Raw genomic sequence first — 24,671 nt, forward strand, 5'->3', positions numbered from 1 at the left:
CTGCTGAATCTCTTCAGCTTAATATTTTTCAGTAATGAATATGAAGCTTTGTTATATGAAATGTACAGGAACTTCTCAGGGAATGTAGATTTTGCATTTATCTTGCCCTCAGTCTACAGTATTTTATCACTGATAAATGAAATTTGTTCACTGCTTTCAGCTTACATTCACATTAGTAAATATGATAGTCTATAGAAGTCTATAGATTTGATTGAATAGGTGTGGCAAAATGCTACTGGCATAGTTTATAATAAATTGGTACCTAAATACTCTTCTCAAAATGTTTTGAGCAAACATTTTTACTGTATATTTGTTAGCTATTGCACAAAAATAATTTTTTTTACAAGCATTCAACTAACAACAAGAATGGTAACAGTCTATTGTCTGGATGGCCTATCCCCCCCCCCCCCCATTTTATACACACTTAACTGATGTGAATTGGTAAAAATCATTATGATTCCAGGTTCAGAACTTGGAATTTTGGAATTTGTTTGTGGCATTATATTTAGAGATTGCTATAGCTCCGGATCTACCAAAGAAAGAGAGTTATTTTTAGTAGGTATTTTCAACAATTCAGCAAAAATTTCGTATGTGATAATAGCATTGAATAGTTTCACCCTCAATACTGGAAATTGGAATATAAGGTATCTCAATGGTGACATCTTGTGGCTAAAACAATACATAGATGCTCAAGCGCTTGCAGAGAGTATTACTACTGTATTAACAGTACCGGTATTATCTGACAAATGGATTGACAGTTCTTAATCACAAGAATGTAAATCCATTTACCAAAATCAATCATACTAACTGAAATCCCATTTACGTCAACATAACACAAGCTAACATTGTTTAGGTAGTCTTTGACTTATGACCATTCATTTAACAACGGTTCTAAATTATGATGGCCATGAAAAAGTGACTTACCCGCCATCTTCAGGGTTATGACTGTTGCACCACCTCTGTAGTCATGTGATCACAATCTGGGTGCTTGGCAACTGGCTGGCATTTGTAAAGCTCTGTGAAGTGGTTATAGGAAGTGCTATTGCTACTGCTAAGTCCTGTATTTATTTGAGGGTTTTGTTCTACTGGCCTCCGTGGACAGTTCTCTGTGTCATATTGTATGCTGCATCTCCTCTGATGTTCTTAAAAAGATGGGTCTTGCAGTCCTTTTACTTTGTCCTCCAGTAAGAAGACAAACTTAGCATTTGCAATAGGAGTAACTACTTTACTCTTCCAGTTTGGAAACATAGCACTCATCTGATAAATCACCAGTGCTCGCCAATTGATGTCATTTTTTTTGGCAAGATTTGATTGTCCTGTTCCTCCCTCTGCTAAAGATCCTCACAAAACTCTTCTTGTTTGCTTTCTTGTTCATTTGCTTTGGTCCCAAAATGCCAGCTGCCTATGCTTTTTCTAAAGAGAGTTGGCTAAAACTGAAATCTGTATGTGTGAAGTCAGCCCTATATCAGTTATGAAAACAAAGATGTCTCTGAATTTTTTTTCTTCTGTTAGGTCAGTCATCCCTCTGACAGTGCTGGGACTACAATACACAAATGACTGCAAATTCTGGAATGTGTACAGCATTTCGTATCTTCTTCACAGTTAGTCCCTCCTACTGTTATATTCTGTGAGGCAGGGTTATATTTCTGGAGATTTTGCTATTTTCAGTCCTAATTAAGCAAAGTCCACAGTCCCCTTTGCAATGCTCACTGCATTCATGCAAGGAAACCATGACAAAGCTAGCAGAGCTTAGTGCCAAAATAAAAATAAAAATCATATACAGGTAGTTTTCAACTTACAATCACAATTAAGCCCAAAATTTCTATTGCTAAGCGAGACAATTGTGAAATGAATTTTGCTCCATTTTACAACCTTTCTTGCCACAGTTGCCACTGCAGTTAGTAACGGAACAATTAACTAGGAGAATGGCTTGCCTTCAGAATTGTGGGTGCTCTATCGCTAGGTTTTTTTAAAAAAAGAAAATAAACCATTCTCATTGTCTGAAATAGTATATTGAGCAGGGGGTTGGATTAGAGGACTTCCAAGGTCCCTTCAACTCTATTATTCTGTTATTCTGTAATCTGGCTTCCCCATTGTCTTTGCTTATCAGAAGATGATAAAATGTGATCACATGACTCTGGGACACTGCAACCATCATAAATATGAGTCAGTTGCCAATCATCTGAATTTTGACAATGTGACAATGGGGATGCTGCAATGGTTGTGTGAAGAACAGTCACAGGTTCCCTTTTTCAATGCTGTTATAACTTTGGTCACTAAACAAACTGTTGTTAAGTCGAGGACTGCTTGTAGTTAAATCATTTTACACTTTTGGCTGCATGGTATCAAAAGGTGAACACTAAAGTGATCTTGTACAGTATATGTCTATTGGCCCTGAAACCCTGGTTGTATTCACATCACATGCTTAGCCATGATGAATTTATCCATAGTTTAATCTAGCCCAACTTTGTGGGTCACATGACATGCTGATCCATAAACTAACCATATGGGCTGAGTTCATGCAGCAAAAAATAAAATTTGGCTGCTCAATTTGGGCTTGTATATATGTAAAGATAATCCTCTCTGCTCTATCAGTGAATTGGCTAATGGAGCCAATCAAATTGTTCTGCGTTGTGTTCTGTGATGTTATTTATATAATGGGGATTTCAATCTAATAGTGTTATATCACCTTTTTTTTAATTTTTTAAAATAACAAAAACAACAAATAAAACCCATCTTTCAAATATACAGTGTGTCGGTTGGATACATATATCTTGTGCATGTAATAATATTGGTATACATTTCTTATTAAGTTTACCTTCATATTATATTATAGTCAACATTATATATCCTCTTATATCATTATTACATTGTCATTAAGTTTTTATTTCAATTTCAAACTGTTCTTAAGGGCAAATTTGAAATCTTACTAAATTATATTCATATTGAAGCTTATCCAAAAATAATCAATTTTAGTATATCGTTATTAATACAATATCCTTTAATTTCTTACTCTATTTTCTAGCCATCCATAGAATAATTCCCAAATCTTATAGTACTCCTTTTCTTCTTGTTCTCTAATTGCTAATGTTAATCTACTCATTTCTGCACATTCCATTATTTTCTTAATCACCTCCTCCTCCGTTGGAATTTTCTCATTTTTCCAATTTTGAGCAAATACAATTCTAGCTGCAGTTAATACATTAATAATAAAATATGATATTTGTTTACTATAGCTTTCAGGCCAATAAGAATATCTCGGTTTATGTCTATGTGTTGTTTTATTATTTTTTCCAACCATGTGTGTATTTTGGTCCAATATCTTTTAGCTTTCGTGCATGTCCACCACATATGGTAATATGATCCAGGTATCTCATGGCACTTCCAACATTTTGCCGATTTATCTTTAAACATCTTTGGTAGTCTTGTCGGGGGTAGATGCCACCTGTAAAACATCTTATACAAATTCTCTTTATAGGCTGTCGACATTGTTAATTTATAATTTCTAGTCCATAATTTCTGCCGTTTATCCAAATCTAGCCCATATCCAAAATTTTCCCTCAAGCAATCATCGTTTCTTTAACCTGTTCTTCTTCTAGTTTCACTCCTAATAGATAACCATACAATTTTTAATCATTTTCTCTTCAGTACCTGTCAAGATTTTATCTAATGCAGTCAATTCTTGATAAAACCCATCTATCTTATTGTCTTTTTCATAACTAGAATGTATTTGCATATATGAATACCAATTCATATTTATCCTTTGTTCATCTAATTCTTGTCTTGTTTTGCGTTCACCCTTTTCATTTAAAACATCATATCTAACAATATGTTCCATTTTAAAACATTTGGATCAGTGGTGGGATTCAACATTTTTTACTACCGGTTCTGTGGGCGTGGCATGGCTTGCTGGGCGTGGCAGGGGAAGGGTACTGCAAAATCCCCATTTCCTCCCCACCCCACTAACCTGACTTTCAGCTCTGTTTTCCTCTTCAGGGCAACCAAAGAAGACCCAGCCAATCAGCTGGGATCGGGAGGCAGAGAATAGATGGGGGCGGGGCCAGTCAGAGGTGGTATTTCCCGGTTCTCTAAACTACTCAAAATTTCTGCTACCGGTTCTCCAGAACTGGTCAGAACCTGCTGAATACCACCTCTGATTTGGATACACAAATGCCTCTGTTGTTGATAACCAGACTGGTATTTTCAGATAATATTGTTCCCTTATTTTCTCCCATGTCGACAATAAAGCATCTTTAATACAATGTCTCTGAAAATAAACATGTGCCTTACTTTTCTTATACCATAAAAATGCATGCCACCCCAATTATAAATCGTGGCCTTCCAATATTAACAGTCTAATGTTTCTTAGAGTAATCCATTCTTTCATCCACATCAATACATCAATCCACATCAATATAGTTCCCAATTGGGTAATCCAAAACCTCCTCTCATTCTAGTATCTTGTAACAATTTTAATTTAATCCTTGTCTTTTTTCCCTGCCATATATATTTCAACATCATTTTATTTAAGTCCTCAAAATATTCTTTCCCTAACTTTATTGGAATTGTCTGGAATAAGTATAATATTCTTGGTAATATATTCATTTTAATTGTCGATATTTTCTCTATCAAGGATAGTTGTAGATTTTTCCATTTGTCTAAATCTGTCGCAATCTGTTGTTTTCGTCTATAATAATTATCTTCCTTAAGTGTTCCACATCTTGCTGTCAGTGGTATTCCCAGGTATTTCACTTTAGTGTTATATCACTTTGATGTGGATAATTATGGATATTAATTTTGTTTCAAATTGATGACCGTTGATACAGCCATTTACAGCATTCAAAGTCAGCACAATATTAAGAGGGTGAGGCTGAGTGTTATAAAATATAATCACAAAGCCTTTTTATCCCTTAAGTCATATCCAAAATGATGTCATCAATAAAAATAGGCAAACAGCTTAGCTAATAAGATTAGTCTCTTATGTAAACTTTTTAGTGGAATAGGAATACATTTTAAATTTGTTATTAAAACATGTAGGGCAAAAATTCTTTTCTTCATAAGGAGACTCAAAACTCTTCACAACAAAAATATTGTCCTACAAAGTTGCGTGTTCCTACATTTTAGGATGCTGAAGTCTGTTCTTATTATGTTTATAATCATTATAATGCCAGTTCTTTTTTGCAGGACAAACCGTTAGGTTTGCAATTATTACCCTGAATGGGGGGAAACATGTATGCTATATTTTTGATTATGACATTATTTGAATTTTTCAAGTTTGGATTATTTAAGAGATGATTCCTTCATCTTGGACAGTTTGTTTTCAATAGCATGCACACTCTTGACAATAATTAGCTGAATGTTTTGAAGAATGCTCATATAATTTTGTTTTAAAGCTAAATTACATACTTTATGTTTTTCACTGTCCATGTCGTGTTTCATTTGGGCAACTGAAACCTAAGTCCATAACTGGCTGAGTTTATAGAAGATGAATTTTACACTTCCCTCAAATTGGGAAGTTTTAACTTCCCAGACTAGCCTACTTCTCTGGGATTCTGAGCCGTTTATCATCTGATCCCACGTAGTTTCCTCAAAATCAGCAGCGGGCCGTTAATAAAACAGTAGTTATTCCCACTAAAACGTGCACAGTTAGAGCTTCAGTACACAGGTTCCTTGCAATTTCCTTGAAAAGGTATTCCCCATTCCTTTCCTGCCACCTCGCATCTATGCAGTCCTTTATTGCAGAGCAAGCCCATTGAATTCATATTCAAATACTGGAATAGCAGTATTCCAGTATTTGAGGGGCTGCCACAAAGAAGAGGGGGTCAACTTATTTTCCAAAGTACTAGAAGGCAAGACAAGAAACAATGGATGGAAACTAATGGAGAGAAACAACGTGGAATTAAGGAGAAACTTCTTAACAGTGAGGACAATTAACCAGTGGAACAGCTTGCCTTCAGAAGTTGTAGGTGCTTCATCACTGGAGGTTTTTAAGAAAAGACTGGACAGCCACCTGTCTGAAATAGCATCTCCTGCTTGAGTAGGGGGTTGGAGTAGAAGACCTCCAACAGCCTTTTAGACCTCCAACCTCTATTCTGTTTGGGTCTTAGAAGGTATGCACTCAGCTCTGTTAATCACAGCCTAATTCTGGATAGTGTCAATAAAAGGGAATATTTGTAGTTCAGGGGTGACATGAAGGGTCCTTGGTGGTCTCTGATCTTGCTGGTTTTCTTGCGGACATCTCATTACCCAAACTAGGCAACACTGTCAGTGCTAGTCAAGCTCCAGACTAGCATTGATGGTGAGCCATGGTGGCTCAGTGGTTAGAATGCAACACTGCAGGCTAATTCTTGCTGCCTGCTGGCTGCCTGCAATTTGGCAGTTCGAATCTCACCAGGCTCAAGGTTGATTCAGCCTTCCATCCTTCTGAGATCGGTAAAATGAGGACCCAGATTGTTGGAGGCAATATGCTATAATAATAAACAGTTTACAGAGGGTAGTGAAGCACTGTGAAGCAATATATAAGTGTTTATTGCTAATGCCGACTCGTTTGGGTAATAAAATGCCTGCAACAAAACCAGCAAGCTCAAGGGAGCACCAAGGACCCCTCTAAATAGTCTTCTAAGGAATATTTATTTATTTATTTATTTGATTTGCCAATTGTTTACAAGATAATAAGTATAAGTGTATACATAGTTGTGAATACATAAAATGGGTACATATAAGAAAAATAAAAGAATAAGAGAAACAATAGGACAGGGACGGTAGGCACGATGGTGCGCTTATGCACGCCCCCTACAGACCTCTTAGGAAAGGGGTGAGGTCAATAGTAGACAGTCTAAGGTTAAAGTTTTTGGGGTTTGGGGAAGAGACTATAGAGTCGGGTAGAGTATTCCAGACATTGACCACTCTATTGCTGAAGTCGTATTTCCTGCAATCAAGTTTGGTGCGGTTTACTTTGAGTTTGTATCTATTGTGTGCTCTTGTGTTGTTATGGTTGAAGCTGAAGTATTCATTGACAGGTAGGACATTGCAATGTATGATTTTATATACCATGCTTTATATACTTCAGCGAGGAAACACAAGGGCTTCTGGATCTACAAATCACACCAACCCGGCGTGCAATTCAGGGGTAATAGCGTAGCCGCTATTGTCCGCTCCTTATCCTCAGCCTCCTTCCCGAAGCGCCCTTTTACGCGTGTCAAACCCCCCATTTCAACGCTGGGCAGAAGCCGGAGGCTAGTCTTCCCACCAGCCAATAAGCACTCGGAATACTCAGCACGCTGCCCAATCCTGCGCTCCTTTGCTCCCGTGTCCTCCGCCGCCTCTGTGTTTTTCGCCACCCTCAGCGGCGTTTGGAAGGTTGCAGCCGTGGCGGCTCTTCTCTGCCTTCTCCGCCTCCTCCCGTGGCCTCGTCCTGAACCGGCCCGGCGCCTTTCGGACCCACTGAGGATGAGTTTCCCGGCCCTCCAGCGCACGTCCTTCTGTAACCGCTCTAGCTCCTTCAACTAGCGACTGGTGAGGCAGTCCCGAAAAGGGAAAACTTATCGGGGGCGAGCGCGGGGAGCCGGGTGGCCGGAGAGGGCAGGTGCGGGGAGCGGGACTAGCGAGCGCACCTTCAAACAACCTCCCCCCACGGAGGGGGCGGCTTCTGCTTTTCACACCGATTTCCAGGCAGAAATCCGACAGGTGCAGAGTTTCCAAGTATGGGCAAGAAGAACGAGGTGTCCGGATTAAATTTCTGCACGTCACAGAGATATTAAAGCTCTCTCTCTCTCTGTGTGTGTATTGCTGATCTCAATAGATCAGAAAGAGGGGGAAGCCTGCAGTCGGTGCAAACGGTGAAAATGGCTGGAGAAAGATTAGTTAAGTATATAAAAGGAACGAGAGTTAAGTCTTGCCTCTTTTTCCTGGAGAATAAAACGGCATTTCCTTGGGTTACAGTAATGCATATCCAAAAATTATGAATCATGGTAACAAAAAAAGGGCCCTGCCTTTGCATTTTCCTTTTTTTTGGAGGGGGGGGGGGGAAGTAGACTTTGTATTCTGCAGTTGCCCAAGAGCAGTATTGTTGTTCTCCTGATTCTGATCCTGAAGTAAAATGGCACTGTTTCGTGGGTTGCATATTGGGCAGCTTTTTTTTTGCACTATGGTTTGTCTTACTGTCAATGCTAAATACTACCTGACTCTCTAATGTTTCTGTTGCTGAGGTCAGGAGCTCCTGACTCTTTTTATCCTGGTAGCATGATTGCTACACATTAGCAGGTTGTTTATCTTGATAGAATAGAGGGAATTCTACGTTGTGAGAAAGATATCTCATATGGAAATATTTCAACTTTAGAGTGATCAATCACTTTATCAACCTTAGTGGGCTTGATGATCTCCAGGTGTATTAGCTTTCATGCCCCTTAATCCTCAGATAGGATGGCTTTTAGAAATGAGTGTAAAATACTGAGAAACAAGGAAGTGTGTGTGTGTGTACATGTACTTGTCTGTGTGTCTATCCATCCATCATATGTAATTTAGCATTGACCATCTCACTTTCAAACATTGTTTAGGGTTTGTGTTTCTTTTATGCTGGTCTTGGTAATTTCTTGATTCTCTGGCATCCTCACTATTTTATTTGTTGTAATGTGGTTCTTTAGAATAAAAATTTGTATTTTATGGTTAGGAAACTAAGTGAATTATGTTCCAAACATGGTAGGCCAACTATTGGTAGATAAGTACTAGTTAGCTGTAATTTGTTGGCTCTGAGCAAATATTTTAAAATGAATCCCAGTTACAAGCCACAAGAATGTTTGATATGGGTTGAGTGACTGAAGCATTTTGATGTGCCTCTTTTTATACTTTTTCCCTCTGACATCAATAGTGTTAACAGTACTAGTACTGAGACGCTGGTAAAATTTATGAAATATATAACATTGGACATCTGTTAGTAGCAAAGAGAACGTAAAGGGGTTTAGAGTTGGCCTTGGAAAGTATGAAAGAGCTATTAAATGGGGAAAGAAGGAACAAGCTATTAAGGAGATCCTTGGAGAAGTCCAAGAATGCTACACAGAGCTTCACAGTCCCAAAATTGAAAGATATTTGAAAAAGCTCAAAATAATTCTACACTGATTTTCTTTAATATAAGACACCCAGTCCTCATATAGTAACAAGTAACATTACCTATTAATAGAAAATGCAATGTATTTTTTAAGGGAAGAAATCTCCTGAAGAGATCTGTCAATCCCCCCAAAAAACTTCCAATGCATTCCACGGTTGTTTTATGTATTTATTTATGAGATTCATTTATCTCATCTTCTTTCAAAAGCTCAAGATGGTGAGCTAACATTCAGTCAACAACCATGTGAGACAGGTTGGACTGAGGATGAATGACTGGTCCAAAGTCACCCAGTGAATTGTGGTTGAATATGCTCTTGACCCTAGGTTTTTTTTTTTTTTTTTGATGCCAGTCCAACACTTTAACTTTTATACCACACTTAGCTTTTGTACCATTGTATCATTTTGGAATAAAAAGGTAGCATGTAATAGCATGGTTGTCTGTCTGCATTGTGAAGAGTTCACACAGTTTTTCAGGTCTTATTTTTCTTTTCTAGACCATGACTGTACTGTGACTAAATGTCCAAATGGTGACTTTGAAATTTACAAGGTTTTTTCCCCCCATTTTTCTCCTTTTATAAAAATCATGAAAATATCAAATGTTTGTTCATTGTTTTGTGACACTTTTTATTGCTTAACTGAATTTTGTCATTGCTCTTCCTTGTTTTTTTCCTGAGTCATTACAACTATCCCTTACAAAATGCTCTTAACTGAGTTTCAGAACTGAGTTAATGTTTTTACAATGCTAGTTTCAGAACAGTGTTTGTCGCTTCTAAGAAACTAGTAAAATATTTATTTATTGGAGGTCTAAATATATATTCCCATTAGTTTGTCCCCCTAGCCAAACCTTAAAATAAGACCCTACCTTTCTTATTTAAAATGAAAAGGAGATACAATTATATTCTCCAATAATATGAACTTACAATAAAATCTTAATGATTAAAAGTGAATGAATCTAAATGTTCTGTAGCAAAATAAAATAACGAGAAATTAGAAACAAGCAATACTATACTGTGAATGCTTTAAATTGCATGCTTATCTAAAGTAAGTGAATTTTTATTATTTATTATTTTTATTTATTTCTTTAACTGGCATCTCAGACTAAATATGCAGTCTAAAGCAGCAAGGCTTTGATTTTTTTAAAATCAAAAATTTATTGCTTCATGTTTTTTCTACAAAGTTTTTTTTAATCTGCCCATCTGCTAACAATTAACCACATAGCTTTAGAGGATCTTGTTTGTGATTTGGTTCTTTTCCTATAAAATACATGACTTAATCATTCTCTACTGCTACGGAATCAGAGATTGATGTCACTTTGCTAAAAGGTGTTATGAAGTTCATATTTGGAAAGTTGTAACTTGTGGTGTTGGGAACTACTTCAAATCTGAGTTGGGCCTGTTCTCTCAAATCCTGAGGATAAACTGTCTTGAAGGAAAGAGTTGCTATGGAACACTTGCTGCAAAGATATTACATACTAGAATTATATAAGGTTTTAAGGTACATAAGCCATTGCACCAGTAATTACTTTATTGGATAATTCAGTGTTCTGAGAGGCTTCTGGTACACACAGGCACTTGCATTGTTGCAAGCTACTTGGCATTCTATTTGTTGATTCATTTTAAATAGTCATGAGATTTGTTGCAGGTTTCTTTGTTCTGTGACAAAGGACTCTGTTCTCTTTCTATTGTTTGTAAACATGTTCAGAAAGGAGAAGTTAGAAATGTGTTTAGATTTTATTCCATACTTGCTGATATTCTGAATGGTATATCTGAAATCTATGAGGTTAGAATACATTATGCTTTGGGGGTCAATTGTAATGCTTTTAGATTAAACACATTATTGTATTTCTAACATGGATATGATTAAATTTATTGCCATTCCTGTACTCCTATCTCCTTAAAAGAGAATCTTTCGTATAAAATTTACTTCATAATATGTTAAAAAGTTGTTCTGGTGTTTAAACATATTTTTAATTTATTTTTAAATCAATATAAAGACATTGAATATACTCATGGTTGAGCTTAGAATTTTAAATGGTGAAATACACCCCCAAAATGAATTTTGGCTTATCTGTAGATGGGTTTATCTACAAATACAAGTAGTCCTTGTTGAACTGTCACTTGTTCATTTCAAAGGTAGGATGTGCTGCATGAGGGAGAGTTATGGTGGGTCCTCATACCTGAAGTTTCACAGCATCTCCATGGTCATGTGATTAATTTGGTTTTTAATTATGACATTGCAGCATCCTGTTATAGATCACTATTTGCAACCTTTGCTGCCAGCTTCCAATAAGCAAAGTCAAGGAGGAAGCTGTCAGAAGGTGCCAATGATGATCACATGACACGAGGACGCTATGACCATGTGGGAATTGTACTGCTACGGAATCAGATTTATGTCACTCTGTGTGTGTGTGTGTGTGTGTGTGTGTGTGGTTTTTAAAACTACCCACATATTTTGAGTGTACTCATGGATAAAGGAAGGACTCACTGAAGAGCCTAATGTTGGGAAAGATTGAGGGCAATAGAAGAAGGGGACGATAGAGAATTAGGTGGCTGGGTGGAGTCACTGAAGCAGCAGGTGTGAGCTTAAATGGACTCCAGAAGACGGTAGAGGACAGGAAGGCCTGGAGGAATGTTGTCCATGGGGTTGCGATGGGTCGGACATGACTTCGCAACGAACAACAAAACATGGATAAACCCATCTGCAAATAAGCAGACTCTCAATTTTTAAATCAAAATACTATTAAAATGCACCCATTATGGATATCAATTATGAAAATTAAAATATATGAAAAATTTTGAGGGTTCTATTTGCAGGTGTCACATTTTTCATAATATTTTAATTAAAACTGAGAGTCAGCTCATCTGCAGATTGGCTTTTCTGCAAATAAATACAGCATTTTACCACAACATTTAAATCGTTACTATTCTCTTAAAAGGAGACATAACTTTCTGTCAAATAAATTCAATTGAGGATTGAGTTCTATTTAAAAAGAAATAATTAAAAAAGAAAAACATATCCATTGAGATTAAGCACTGTGAATATCATGTGTAACATTTACTTGATTGGATCTTAACAAATGAGTATTACAGTGTCACTATTAATGCTGTTTTGGGAACTGCTAATTAAGACTGCATCAAAGTACTGAAATCTCATCATGACAGTAATTGTCAGGATCACATATTCAGATGCATCCATCCTCTTGGGTGTGGTTCCCTGCTGCCAAATTTATACTCTCCATACTCTATGGTCAGGCAAAGTTGGCTTGCTTCAGGTCCCCTTATTAAACACTATCATCTGATGGGACAAAAGAAATAGATCTTCACTATCATAGCACCTGCCCCCTGGAAAAATGTTATATCAGTTTCATATTTTTGTGTACCCCCTCCTTAAATGAGCCCTCAAAACCTGAGTCTTTCTCCAAGCTTTGAATAAAATCCTCAATTGAATTTATTTGACAGAAAGTTATGTCTCCTTTTAAGAGAATAGTAATGATTTAAATTTTGTGGTAAAATGCTGTATTTATTTGCAGAAAAGCCAATCTGCAAATGAGCTGACTGTCAGTTTTAATTAAAATATTATGAAAAATGTGACACCTGCAGATAATAGAAAAACTATTGGGGTGAAAACTATTGGGGTGGTGGTGGTAGAAATTTTGATTTTGAAATGTTGCTTTTTTTCTAAAAAAAGAAAAGAAAGAAACTGCAATTCTACTATGTTAAGATAGTCTAATCTATTTCTTCTTTATCTCTTCTTCTTACAGGTCTCTCGTGCAATTATGGCTATCTGAAAGAACTAGACTGAGTGGAGGGGGAGCCCCCCCCTCCGTGTGTTGCTTTTTGTAGTCATATTTTTTTCTGGACAGTAATAATATATTTAGATTTAAAATGAGGAAATAAAACTGTGAATTTATATTGATAAAGTTATTTATTTTTTTAAATATCAAGCCTTAATAGCACAAAGATTCCCATGGAAGCTGCCCGAAATGTGGAAATCATGAACCTCTTGTGAAGAAAGAGCAAAGGGAGAATTTGCAGGACCACATCTTGCATAAATGAACAGTTCAGCAGGGAATAAGATGAGTTCTTTGGTGCCTGATTGTACCTCAAAGTGTCGTTCATTACAGCATGCTTTAGATATTGTTTCAGTAGTGACTCGGGGAAGTGAAGGTCAGATCAAAGCCTTCCTTACTTCTCACTGCTATAATGCTGCAACAAGCAAGGATACGTTTGGTAGGAATGCCCTGCATATTGCCTCTTCTTGTGGTAAAAAAGGAGTGCTGGACTGGTTGGCAGAAACAAATGGAGTGGATTTGTTGGCCAAAGACAAGGAGTCAGGATGGACAGCTTTGCATCGTGGCATTTTCTATGGCCATATAGATTGTGCGTGGTCATTGCTAAAGGTATTTCACAGCTTTTATTAACATTACGAATCTATGCTAAGCCTGAAATCAAATAGTGGGCAAAAGGAAAAAAAGTATAAACAGATGCTGGTTGCATTGTTCACAGATCCCATGTAGTTAATATTTCATTTATTTACACATAGCTTTTAGCTGTTTGCTGAAGTGCTAAATAAAGTAACTAGATTGGTCTTTCGACAAAATGTTTAAGCAAAAAGGCCCCCCACCCACAAATGTTGAAGAATTAAAAATAATTGGAAAGAAATTTATTTCTCAATCAAGTTAAGTGAAGTAGAAAAATATATGAGATAATAGATTCAGATTTGCCTTTTTAAATCTATTATAATGGCTTTAAACTAGAGAGTAATTCTAGATTGTGTTATGTAGACTGTATTTGGTAACTGCTTTATTAAATATCCCTACTTTAGGGGTGCAATAATTGAATTTAACTTGCCAGAGAAAGTGAAAGAAAAGAGAAGACAATGTGTGAATGTAAAAATGAAGAAAGTAGTAGTAAATAGTAGTAGTTGGTCAAAAATATTACTGCATTTAACAAGGTTGGGGATTGTTTAGCCTGACATGGCTTAGTGGGTAGGGTTTGTACATTATTCTATTTGTGTACTATGGGTTTAGTGCAGTGTCTCATTTTATTCATTATATTTCCCCCTTGCTTTCAGCATGGTGTGAATTTGTATGTTCAGGATAAAGAAGGCTTGTCTGCTTTGGATCTTGTTATGAAAGACAGGCCAGCCTTCGTTACCTTCAAGAATACAGGTTTGTCATTATACTGAGAGGCTTGTTATGCACTTAAACATAAACCTAATTGTTTTTGGGATGATGGGAAGAGATATAGTCAATGACTATATTAAAATATCTTTTGAATGTAACAGTCCATTAGATATTGAATATCTTCCTTGGTATCTTTGGTCTTAAAAACAATTCTCATAAAACAACGTATGGACATTGTTAAGTACTTTAACTTGTCCATTTTCAATCCATTGTGGGTAGGTGTCAATTAGAAAAACAGGAATTCCAATATTTCATGTCTGCTTGTAGAAGTAATCTTTTATCCTAAAGCTGCAGTGTTTGACTATTCCAACTTGAGGGTATTGTTAAACCTATTTTGGACCATCATGTATATATTATTGCTGCTATTAAAAAGGGTGAGGTTATAATCTACTCTCTTAAAGTAATTTTATGCTAATTTAGCTTAGCATATTGAAACTGCACTTTTGTACCTTTTTAAATTTAAATTACATTTTTAAATGGAATAATCCATATACTTTATCTAATGATAGCAATAACTACCACTTTTACTACTGTACTCTTTTACATACCATCTGGTGGTACGTGCTAATTTTTTTCTTCTGAACTTGTACGCTCAGCTTATTCTCTTAGTAAAATATGTTACTTTTAAATAAATTGCCCTTTCCTCCAAAACACTGTTTTTTAAGTTCTGTTTTGTAATAAAAAAGTAAGTATCAGGTTTGGTATCAACTGTAGCACCAGTTTGCCTTTGGGAACATATTTTACAAAATTTACTTGTAAGGTGAAATGTATTTGTATCTATAATCTACTAAAATTCTTGTTATGTCCTTTAACCAAGCAAAATGGTGCATCATAGGGCAATAATTTTTGAACCAAGGTACCTCAAATGGGCTTACAGAATATATCCAAAATGTGGGACTTATGAGTCCCGAGGGAAGGAAAGTTGGGTCTGCTTCATTGCTACTGGCTGCTGTTGCACTGGTGTAGCAGTCACATGATCTTTATTTTCAGTGTTTTGTGACAGTTTCCCAGTCAGTCTTGCAATCCCTTGTTCTCTTTCCTCCAGCAGTCACTTAGCTGCCTGCTGGAAAGATAAGGGAGATCTCTGGTGCTCTCTGCCAGTTTCCCACAAGGAAACTCAATGGGAAAGCAGGCAGGAAATAGGGCATGGACTGTCTAGTATAATATAAAAATTGAAAATACAACACTTTCTATTATGAATAATGTCTGATTCAGCTTTGATAGAATTATATGTCTGGTTGTACATTGAATATGTCTATCTTTTAAGATGCTATTATCTTAATTTTGATTATGCAAATTATTGGGTGTACAATTTTGTTGCAATAATATGGTAATATAGATTAATATTCCTAAATTATATTTTGGGAATATATGAAAAGCATTCATAAGCAGAAAAAAAATGCATTTCATCCACATGTCAAATGAGACAACTGCAGTGAAGAACTTAACATTTTACTTTAGATCCCACAGATGTCTACACCTGGGGAAACAACATTAATTTTACTTTAGGCCATGGTTGTCAGCAGAGTAGACATCATCCTGAATCGGTGGATTTCTTTCCTCGAAATGGGATTTATATTAAACAGGTAATGTAGGCATTGTGGAAAGTATTGCAAGGTGGGAAACTAGAGTGGGGGCAGTTGTAAACACTTGATTGACCATAGAGGTTGGGAGGAGTTCTTGCATAGCAGCTTCCTTTCTTCTTAACAGGAATATTTGAAAAGAGCTGTGATATTCTTTTGGCCCACGTTTCTTATTATACATCTGTGACTAAATCAGTTTTTTTTTTCAGATTTCATAAATACTTTAGTTTCTGATCCAATGCTATACTAAAATCCTCAACAAGAAGTAATTTTTAGAACTTTTATGTCATTCTTTCCTCTATGGTCTTCCCTATTCTCTCAACAACCTTCTTTTCAAAGAGAAGGATGGAGACTAGGCAGTAGTTGTTTAGCATGGTTCAACTGAGAGAGGGCTTCTTCAAGAGAGCACACACTTCCAGGAAGGAGTTGCCATCTTATCCTCCCACAAAGGGGCACTTACAACGTCCAATGTTCCATATCTCCTTGGTTACCTGTAAGAGTCAGGTTTGGCATGGAATACAGCCAGAAATGGCAGAACTTAACCCTTCCATAGTGGATATGTAGGAAGTGACCCACATGCATAAAATCATGCAAAGTTATGCTTTATCCTGGTAATTGTTGTTTTTAGAAAGCATTTAAAAATATTAAAAATAAAGAAAATAATTTTTAAAAGTATATATTTTTCTTATGTTAATTTTTCTTGTAATACAGCAGACATGATATTCTTCTGATTAAAATCGGAATTCCCCCCCTTCCCCCCTCTTCTCCTTCCCCTCCCCTTGGAGGCCCCGAGTCAGGAGTTGCTACCGCCGGCACGGCTCCGCGTGGCTCCAGTCCCGCGTTGCCTCAGGAAGGGAAAGGCAAAAAGGAAGAGCCGCGGCGGCGCTTTGCAACGGCAGCAGTGGCTCCTGGTTTTGCCTTTCCCTTCCCGAGGCAACGCGGTGCGAGCGGAGGCCGGGTGGGTGGTGCGAGGGGTGGGCGGGCAGCGGGCGGGTGAACGGTGCGAGCGGAGGCCGGGCGGGCGGGCAGGCGGGCGGGCGGTGCGAAAGGGAGCTGGGCAGCGATTTCTTGGCGCGCGGTGGGGGGGGTCTCTTGGCCGGCCCGATTTTTTTTCAGAGGGGAATATCATGCCTGTACAGGCAGTATAGTAAGTGGTTCTTTGTGTAGGCATCTAGTATTACGAATGAACAATGTGCAATTTATTTAAATTTGTTTAGTATATATTTAAAATCGAGGCAGGATTTGTTTCCATATTATTACAGAGTAAATGATTTTAAATATCAAATTACTTTGCAAAAGTTAGCTACATGAAGTTCAAGTTCTTACTTTTTAAAAAAATCTCTCTTTCCTTAGGTGGTACTCTGCAAATTTCATTCGGTGTTCCTTTCCCAGAAAGGACAAGTTTATACTTGTGGGCATGGTCAAGGAGGTCGCTTGGGGCATGGTGATCAACAGACTTGCTTGGTATTTTAAAACTAATAATTTAGATTATGAAAAAATAATTGATTTTTAGATCCACTAAGCTATATACATGGTATGACTTTCTTTTTAAAAAGTGACTATTTTACAGATATTGAAAAACATGTTTCTGTTTAATATACTCTGCTTTAAATATACTATAATTCTAATTGCATATCCGGAATGTCATGGACACACACAGATGTTACTCCCCCGTTATCCACAGCTTGAGACTTTTATTCCATAGTGGAATAATGGAAATGATGATGGAAATAGTCCAGTGTAGTTGGAGGGTATAAGGTTGTCTTATAATATTAAAATAGCATTCTTATACTTTTAACTCTTTATGTACATGGGCATACAGCATAAAAGCAAATATATATACTCATGTGTATTTCTACATATATACTTCTTGAAGAAATTAAGGGATGCTGTAATTCTAATTTTAACAAGTAGGTCATATTGAGCTTTTTTTGATTTAAAAGTTGTGTTGGTAGTTGATTCCATAAATAATGGGTTGCTTTCATTATTAATGAGTTTTCAAACTATCTGGTAGTGAACATAAATTAAAGAATAATCTTATTTGAAAGGTAGCCATAGATGAGTACTTTTCAGCAAAACAGAATCCTATACTTGAAAATTAACAAATTTAGTAGAATAAAATGAAAACACTATTAGGATATTTATTTAGCCAGTTTCCAGTATGTATGGGGTTATCCTATTACAGGAAAAGTTAACAGCTTTGTAGTACATTGAGAGAGTTTTATTTTCTCTACAAAAACTTGTATCATAATAACAGTATTGTTACAAGGTGTCCTACAACAGGGATCCCCAACCTTTTCGGCCGCGGCCCGGTTCCGACATCAGCTGGCGCGCGCGACCAGTACAGCGTCAACTGGGCGCCGCCATCTTTTTATGACGAAAAGGCGCTTCGGTGGCGTCACGGGCGCTGTTTCGTCATAAAAGATAAGCGGCGCTCACGCTTCTGGTGAGCTTTTTCGGTAGAAATGGCTTTCTACCCGGAAAAGCTCACCAGCGCTGCGCCGCCATCTTTTATGACGAAACAGCGCTTCGTGAGCTTTCTACCCGGAGCGCTTTTTCAAAAGATGGCGGCGCCCAGCAACCAGCGGCCCGGTAAGGGTTGTTCCGCGACCCGGTACCGGTCCAGCGGACGGCGATTGGGGACCCCTGTCCTACAAGACAAAGCATGAGTGGAAACACATTAAATAATCCTTTTGAAGGTGATTTTGCTTGAGTTCTTGATAATGAACTTGAGAGAGAGAGAGAGAGAGAGAGAGAGAGAGAGAGAGAGAGATGTGGCTTGAAACATGGAAGGTGACATTTTCTTCTTAATCTGTTTATAGATTCCTAGAGTGGTAGAAAGCTTGTTGGATCATCAGTGTTCTCAAGTGGCAGCAGCTAAAGACCATACACTTGTACTAACAGAAGATGGATATATATATGCCTTTGGCATCAATACTTTTCATCAACTTGGTATACATCCTCCTGTTCCTAACTGCAGGGTTCCCAGACCGGTAAAATTAGCCTCCTTACTAAGAAAATGTTTTAGATGTGCCTATACATTTGTATGTTCATGCATCAAGTATGCACACCTTGTGAGCATGAACACATTCTACCTACTTACCATCCATCCATCCATCCATCCATCTATCCATCACAATTTCTATAGCTGTCCATCTCAATCCTTACAATTCAAAATCATATATGCACATTCCTACATCAGTTGTAGTGCCAGTAGTAATATTGTGTGATATTTATTTTACAGTATTTATATTCTGCTCTATTATAAAAATTCTAGGCAGTTCACAAAGCCTGTTTGTAGAAGGATTAACTAAGTTCTATCACAATTTAAGTATATAAAATCCAGAATCTCACAAGGTCATCACACAACCCATTACCCAAGCCATTACAACACAGGAGGCTAATGGAAAAGAGATCAAAACACAAAAGACCCAGGAGATTACAATGCAGGACTCAGGATACCACAGCAAAAGAACTCGCAAGCCCATCACACAACCCATTACTCAAGCCGTTAAAACACGAGAGGCTAATGGAAAAAAGATCACTACAAAACAAACTACCCAGGAGATCACAGCACAAGATCCAGGATATCTCCACAACAAAACTCACAAGGCCATCACACAGCCCATTACACCAACATCAACTACATCAACCAATCAAGAGGCAGCAGCGCAGCCAACCAGCCCAGCACACCAGCCCTTACCCCCAGTATTTATAGAGAGACGGCAGCTCCGATCACATACTGCTTGTACTGGCACGAAGCCGAAAGCACCAGCCTGAGGATGGCGAGTGGGACCTCGCCGAAACGTCACCAAGATACTCTTAATCTTACACGGGAAAAGACCCGAACACACCTAGACCTACATACCTGTACCCGTGAAAATCTACAAACACACACACACACACACACACACACACATATATATTTAACATAAAAAATTATATTAAATATATTAACTTTTTTAAAAAAATCGTATTAGTGGCCCTCAGGATTTAAAAGTATGAGTTTGGTGGCCCCTGAGATCCAAAAGGTTGGCGACCCCTGATCTGAATGACTGGGTCAGTCACTTGCAGGATTGTTATTGTAGGGATTATAGGAAGAAGGAATATTAGCAATAGCACTTAGACTTATAAACAATAGTCCTCTCTAAGCAGTTTACAATGTTAGCATAATGCCCCCAATAATCTGGGCCCTCATTTTACCAACCTCGGAAGGATGGAAGGCTGAGTCAATCTTGAGCCTGGTGAGATTCAAACTGACAAACTGTTGGCAATCGGCAGTCAGCAGAATTAGCCTGCAATACTGCATTCTAGCCACTGCACCACCACGGCTCAGATATATATTAGGTACATAAACGGCCTTTAATTAATTAAAAAATAAAGACAGAATAAACATGTAATATTAAATTAAAAAATTTAAAGCATCATCTAGAAGGCTAGGCTTGATATGGCTATTTGAAAGTTTTCCCTGATTGCTTTTGCATATGCGTGCATGCACAAACAGCGCTTCTGCTGGATCTGTCAGAAATGAAGTGACTGCATGCATGCAAATATGCACACAAAGATAGTGGGGGAAAGCTGCTTTGAAGCTTTGCTGTTCTGAGACTCTTGTTTTGAGTGCTTTCCAGAACTCTGTTAAACAAGCATTTTATTGTGATTAACATCGTTCTTGGTGCTTTTAATCTAAACATGAGCCAAACAGATGATAACAATAAAATATTAAAGGACATTGCAATCTAAGGGAACATTACAAGCCCTTGACAAGCTCTCTAACAATTAAGAGTTCTTCGAGATCACTGACAGGTATCCAAGTCTGCTGGATAAGAAATGTTTCTCTCTGACATCTAAAACTAAAAAGAGATTGCTTGGCAACTTTCCCCGAGAAGGGAATTTCAGAGTTGTGGTGTCACTGTGGCATTGAGTGTTCATCTCTTTTGTCAGTGGCTGATTTAATAATATATGTTCTTATTTTTTCATTTATGAATTAAAATGTCTTTGTTGAATTCTGTTGCTTTCCTGTTCTTTAGATTCATGACTAAGCTGATTTGATTTATGACATCTGCATGTATGTATGTGGGCTTTTTAAAACAGGTTCAAGCAAAAAATCTTAAGGGAAGGACAGTGATTGGTGTGGCTGCAGGGAGATTCCATTCAGTATTATGGACCAAAGAAGCAGTCTATACAATGGGACTGAATGGTGGACAATTAGGTGAGAGGGAATAAAAAACATTTGATGTTTGTGAGGAAATTTCTTAAACGTTGCTATAATTTTTACAATCTACTTGCGGCACCACTACCGTGTTTCTCCAACAATACGGCCTCCACCATGGGAAGCCCCACCATGTTTTATTGGCATAAACTCAAATTAAGCCCCTGCCCCCCAAATTAAGGCCCATATTAAACATGCGAAATGGGGGGGAATGGTGGGGGGGGGGGCTTGCCATTAGGAAGTACTTTTGTTGCATGCCCGGATATGGTGCTGCCTGCGTTGGTGGGGCACTTCATATCGGGAGACCTTCCGCCACCGTTGCTTTCCCTTCCTTGCTGCCGCGGCGTTGGAGCAACGTTGCGGCGTTTGGCGCAGCTACGTGCGACCAGCCAGGGCTCCTCCCTGCAACCGGAGCCCTGCGGAGACACTTGGCTTCAGGCGCTCCTATCGCCGCCTTCCCTTTGCCTTCGAAGGTAAAGCGAATTATTTTAAAAACGACACCCTACTACAACAAAGCCTCCCGTGCCCGAGAGGGCAGCCCAACCCCATGTGGGGAGGCAAATCTCCCGGGGCCGCAGTGCAGGATCGGCCCACCTCGGGAGAAGCACCCAGCCGCCATCCCTGCCTGGCACCTGGGCAGAGCGCGAAGAGCTTCGCCTGGGGTGCCCAGCGCAGCTGACAGGCGGGCCCTCCTGCCCGGCGGCAGAGCTCTCACCAAGGCAGCGAGTGCCTCCCCGCTGGGCCCTCCGCTCATCCCGCCAGGGCCGCTCTGGAGCCGTGCGGGCTGGGCAGAGCCGGGAAAGCGAGCCGCGGCAGGAGGGCCCGCCTGTCAGTTGTGGCTTTGTTGAGCTGAGGCTTTGTTGTAGTAGGGTGTCGTTTTTAAAATAATTTGCTTTACCTTCGAAGGCAAAGGGAGGCAGCAACAGGAGCGCCTGAAGCCAATTGTCTCCTCAGGGCTCCGGTTGCAGGGAAGAGCCCTGACTGGCCGCACGTGGCTGCGCCAAACGCTGCGGCGTTACTCAACGCCGCGGCAGCAAGAGAGAAGGGAAAGCAACGGTGGCGGAAGGTCTCCCGAACATCCAAGCTGTCGCCGCCCGCCCACCCGAGGATGCAAGGGGGCGGGATTAAGTCACGCCCGAAAAGACGGCCTAGCCGTTTTTTCGGGGGTCAAAAAAAAATAAGGCCCGGCCTTATTTTGTGAGAAACACAGTAATGAAATGCCAAAGTTGACATGTATTTGAACTAGTGCTGTTAATGCTGTTAAACTATGCCCTTGGGAAGTTGTTGATTTTTCATATTGCAGTTTTCCTCTTAGTTATTTGATTTCCTTTGTTTTCTAGCCCTCTTTCTATATATCTTGCCTATGCAATGAATGTTCCAGCCCATCCTCACAAAAGGAAGGATTATTCTAACAAACTAGAAGAATTCCTCCAAGCTTAATATTCAGAATATAGATATCTTTAATGCTGAAACACAGAATTTTGTAATGAAATGAAACTGAACTCAAACATGTATCGATTTAGCAGCTACATAATCAAGGAAACATGGGTACAAATTTTAGAAAAATCCTTGAAAGTATGTGAGTTTAATCTGTAAATTTAGCAATGGATTCAGATTGGTAAACAATTGCATTATGAATCTTGATGAAACTATATAGGTTTAAGACCCTTTCAAATAAATGTGCTCCATATTACATATTAACCGTATTAGGAGTAAAATTTTGTTTGTAAAATGTTTTCATACAATTGAATCTTCCCTATAAGGTTGGCTTTTAGTGATATGCTAAACAGAGTGTTGTGCAATTATTCATTTAACAAACAGATTTTGTGACCTTCTTTCCATGCTGTAATCTGTAATTTTTTCCAATGTTCTCTTTTAATGTGGTCTTCATTACAAAAGATCCGTTCTTTGGCAAGAAGATCCTGGAACATTGTTAATGATCAGAAAAAAAAGTGCTGAGTATAGTGGACTAAATCAGTATAAGGCTGCTTCATACGTTGGCATATGTTTAAAATTATTTTTTTGATCCTCCAGGCAAGTGCAAGTGGGTGAATGGAAAACACTTATTTCTGCCTTTCTTAATAAGAAAAGAATTCTGCTTGAATACCAAATTATTCTAGATCTGAAAAACTTGACATTTAGGGTATTCTCTTACATTGTAGGATACTTGCTAGATCCTAATGGAGAGAAGTGTGTAACTTCTCCTCGCCAAGTCTCTGCTCTACATCATAAGGACATCAATATGTCCTTTGTCACTGCAAGTGATGGTGCCACAGTTTGTGTTACTGAAAAAGGAGACATCTATTTGCTTAGTGATTATCAGTGCAAGAAGATTGCTTCCAAGTGAGTGGTTTTTTTTCTCCAGAGAATTCTCTAAGCTTCTCTTCCTGAACATTTTTAACTGTCAACAGATTGAAAGGCTGTGGTTGTTGGTGTTTTTGTGTGTGTGCAAAATCTTCTGTTTTGAGCATACCAATTACTGACATCTAATTCTAGGGTATTTGAGTTGTGATGCAGAAGGTTGCATGTGAAAGGACTAATATTGCTTGCTCCATTGTATAGTTGTACAAGTCTTTGTCTAGACTGTTCTGCCAGTTGTGTGAAATAGGCTTTTGCACATAGAGCTGGCCTGGATGCAATCTGTTTTTTAAAAATACAGTATTCCTGGAACACAGGTCAATATAAACCAAATCTAGTTTGTAAACATACCAGTAGAAATCCTTTAAAAATATTCAACTTTTGAAAAAAAATTTCCAGAGAAAAAACTTCAGTGAAAAAAACAATATTTAACATTTTCGGAATAATATCTGTGTTAGTCTGTTAAAGCAATTAAATGGGGGCCACTTACGATATTTCATAATAGCGTTTTTTTTAAGTGCTACACATTAATATTGTAATAATAATGTAATTTTGCCCAGTAAAAGTGAATGATGATGACCCTAGAGTTAAAATGTAAATTAGATATAAATCATTCTGCTGCTTTTAGTTTCAAAATTCTGTTGCAGAGCTCGGGCAATAATTTTGGCCAAAGGCTGATTTGGTTTTAGGTAGCCACGTGACAGCTGTGGGTAGAGTTGCCCATTGCAGACAAGCAGCCTGATGCATTTTTCTAGAGACCACCCCACTCCAATTACTCACCTTTTATTTATTCATACTGTACATGAAATTCTATTGATTTGGCTTGTGACGGTAGCTGTGACAAAATGGTGTTGGGCTTACTGAGATTTATTTGAAAGTTAGTATGCAGCATTATTTGCAGAGAAAGTCTCTTCTACAGAGAATTAAGTGGAAATATATGCCTGATCTCATTAGTCCACCAGTCAATCGGTCAGCTAGTATACCACTAAATCCCATAAGACACACAATGCTATATACCTATAAAATGTTCAGGGTAAGTTGAAATGTAAGCATCCATGGTAAACAGCATTAAAATAAATTAAAAATGAAATAATAATCCAAAGGCCATAATAGTACATTCGAATCAAGAAGTCATCAGTCAATACCCAAAGACTATATGGAGAAACTTGAGCATCTTCTGGAATGAAATCTGGATGAGGCTTGATCCTTCTTGATTTTTGGCCCACCTCACCTG

General features: G+C 38.2%; 1 protein-coding gene across 2 annotated transcripts in view; it reads left to right on the forward strand.

Annotated features, from left to right (window-relative positions):
• The first annotated feature begins 7,317 nt into the window (after nt 1-7,317).
• The window catches only part of IBTK (inhibitor of Bruton tyrosine kinase), a 47,984-nt gene continuing 30,630 nt past the window's right edge, over nt 7,318-24,671 (forward strand). For both annotated transcript variants that reach the window (XM_087944195.1, XM_087944203.1), the window contains exons 1-8: nt 7,318-7,515; nt 12,863-13,501; nt 14,176-14,272; nt 15,749-15,873; nt 17,224-17,334; nt 18,693-18,863; nt 20,962-21,079; nt 23,242-23,422. In XM_087944195.1, the coding sequence (XP_087800321.1) occupies nt 13,154-13,501; nt 14,176-14,272; nt 15,749-15,873; nt 17,224-17,334; nt 18,693-18,863; nt 20,962-21,079; nt 23,242-23,422 (1,151 nt within the window). In that variant the 5' untranslated portion in view covers nt 7,318-7,515; nt 12,863-13,153. The remainder of the gene's footprint in view (nt 7,516-12,862; nt 13,502-14,175; nt 14,273-15,748; nt 15,874-17,223; nt 17,335-18,692; nt 18,864-20,961; nt 21,080-23,241; nt 23,423-24,671) is intronic.

Source organism: Notechis scutatus, chromosome 1 (genome assembly GCF_049901735.1).
Source record: "Notechis scutatus isolate UNSWTSFEM ecotype Mainland chromosome 1, rNotScu1.2, whole genome shotgun sequence".
Lineage (NCBI taxonomy): Eukaryota > Metazoa > Chordata > Lepidosauria > Squamata > Elapidae > Notechis > Notechis scutatus.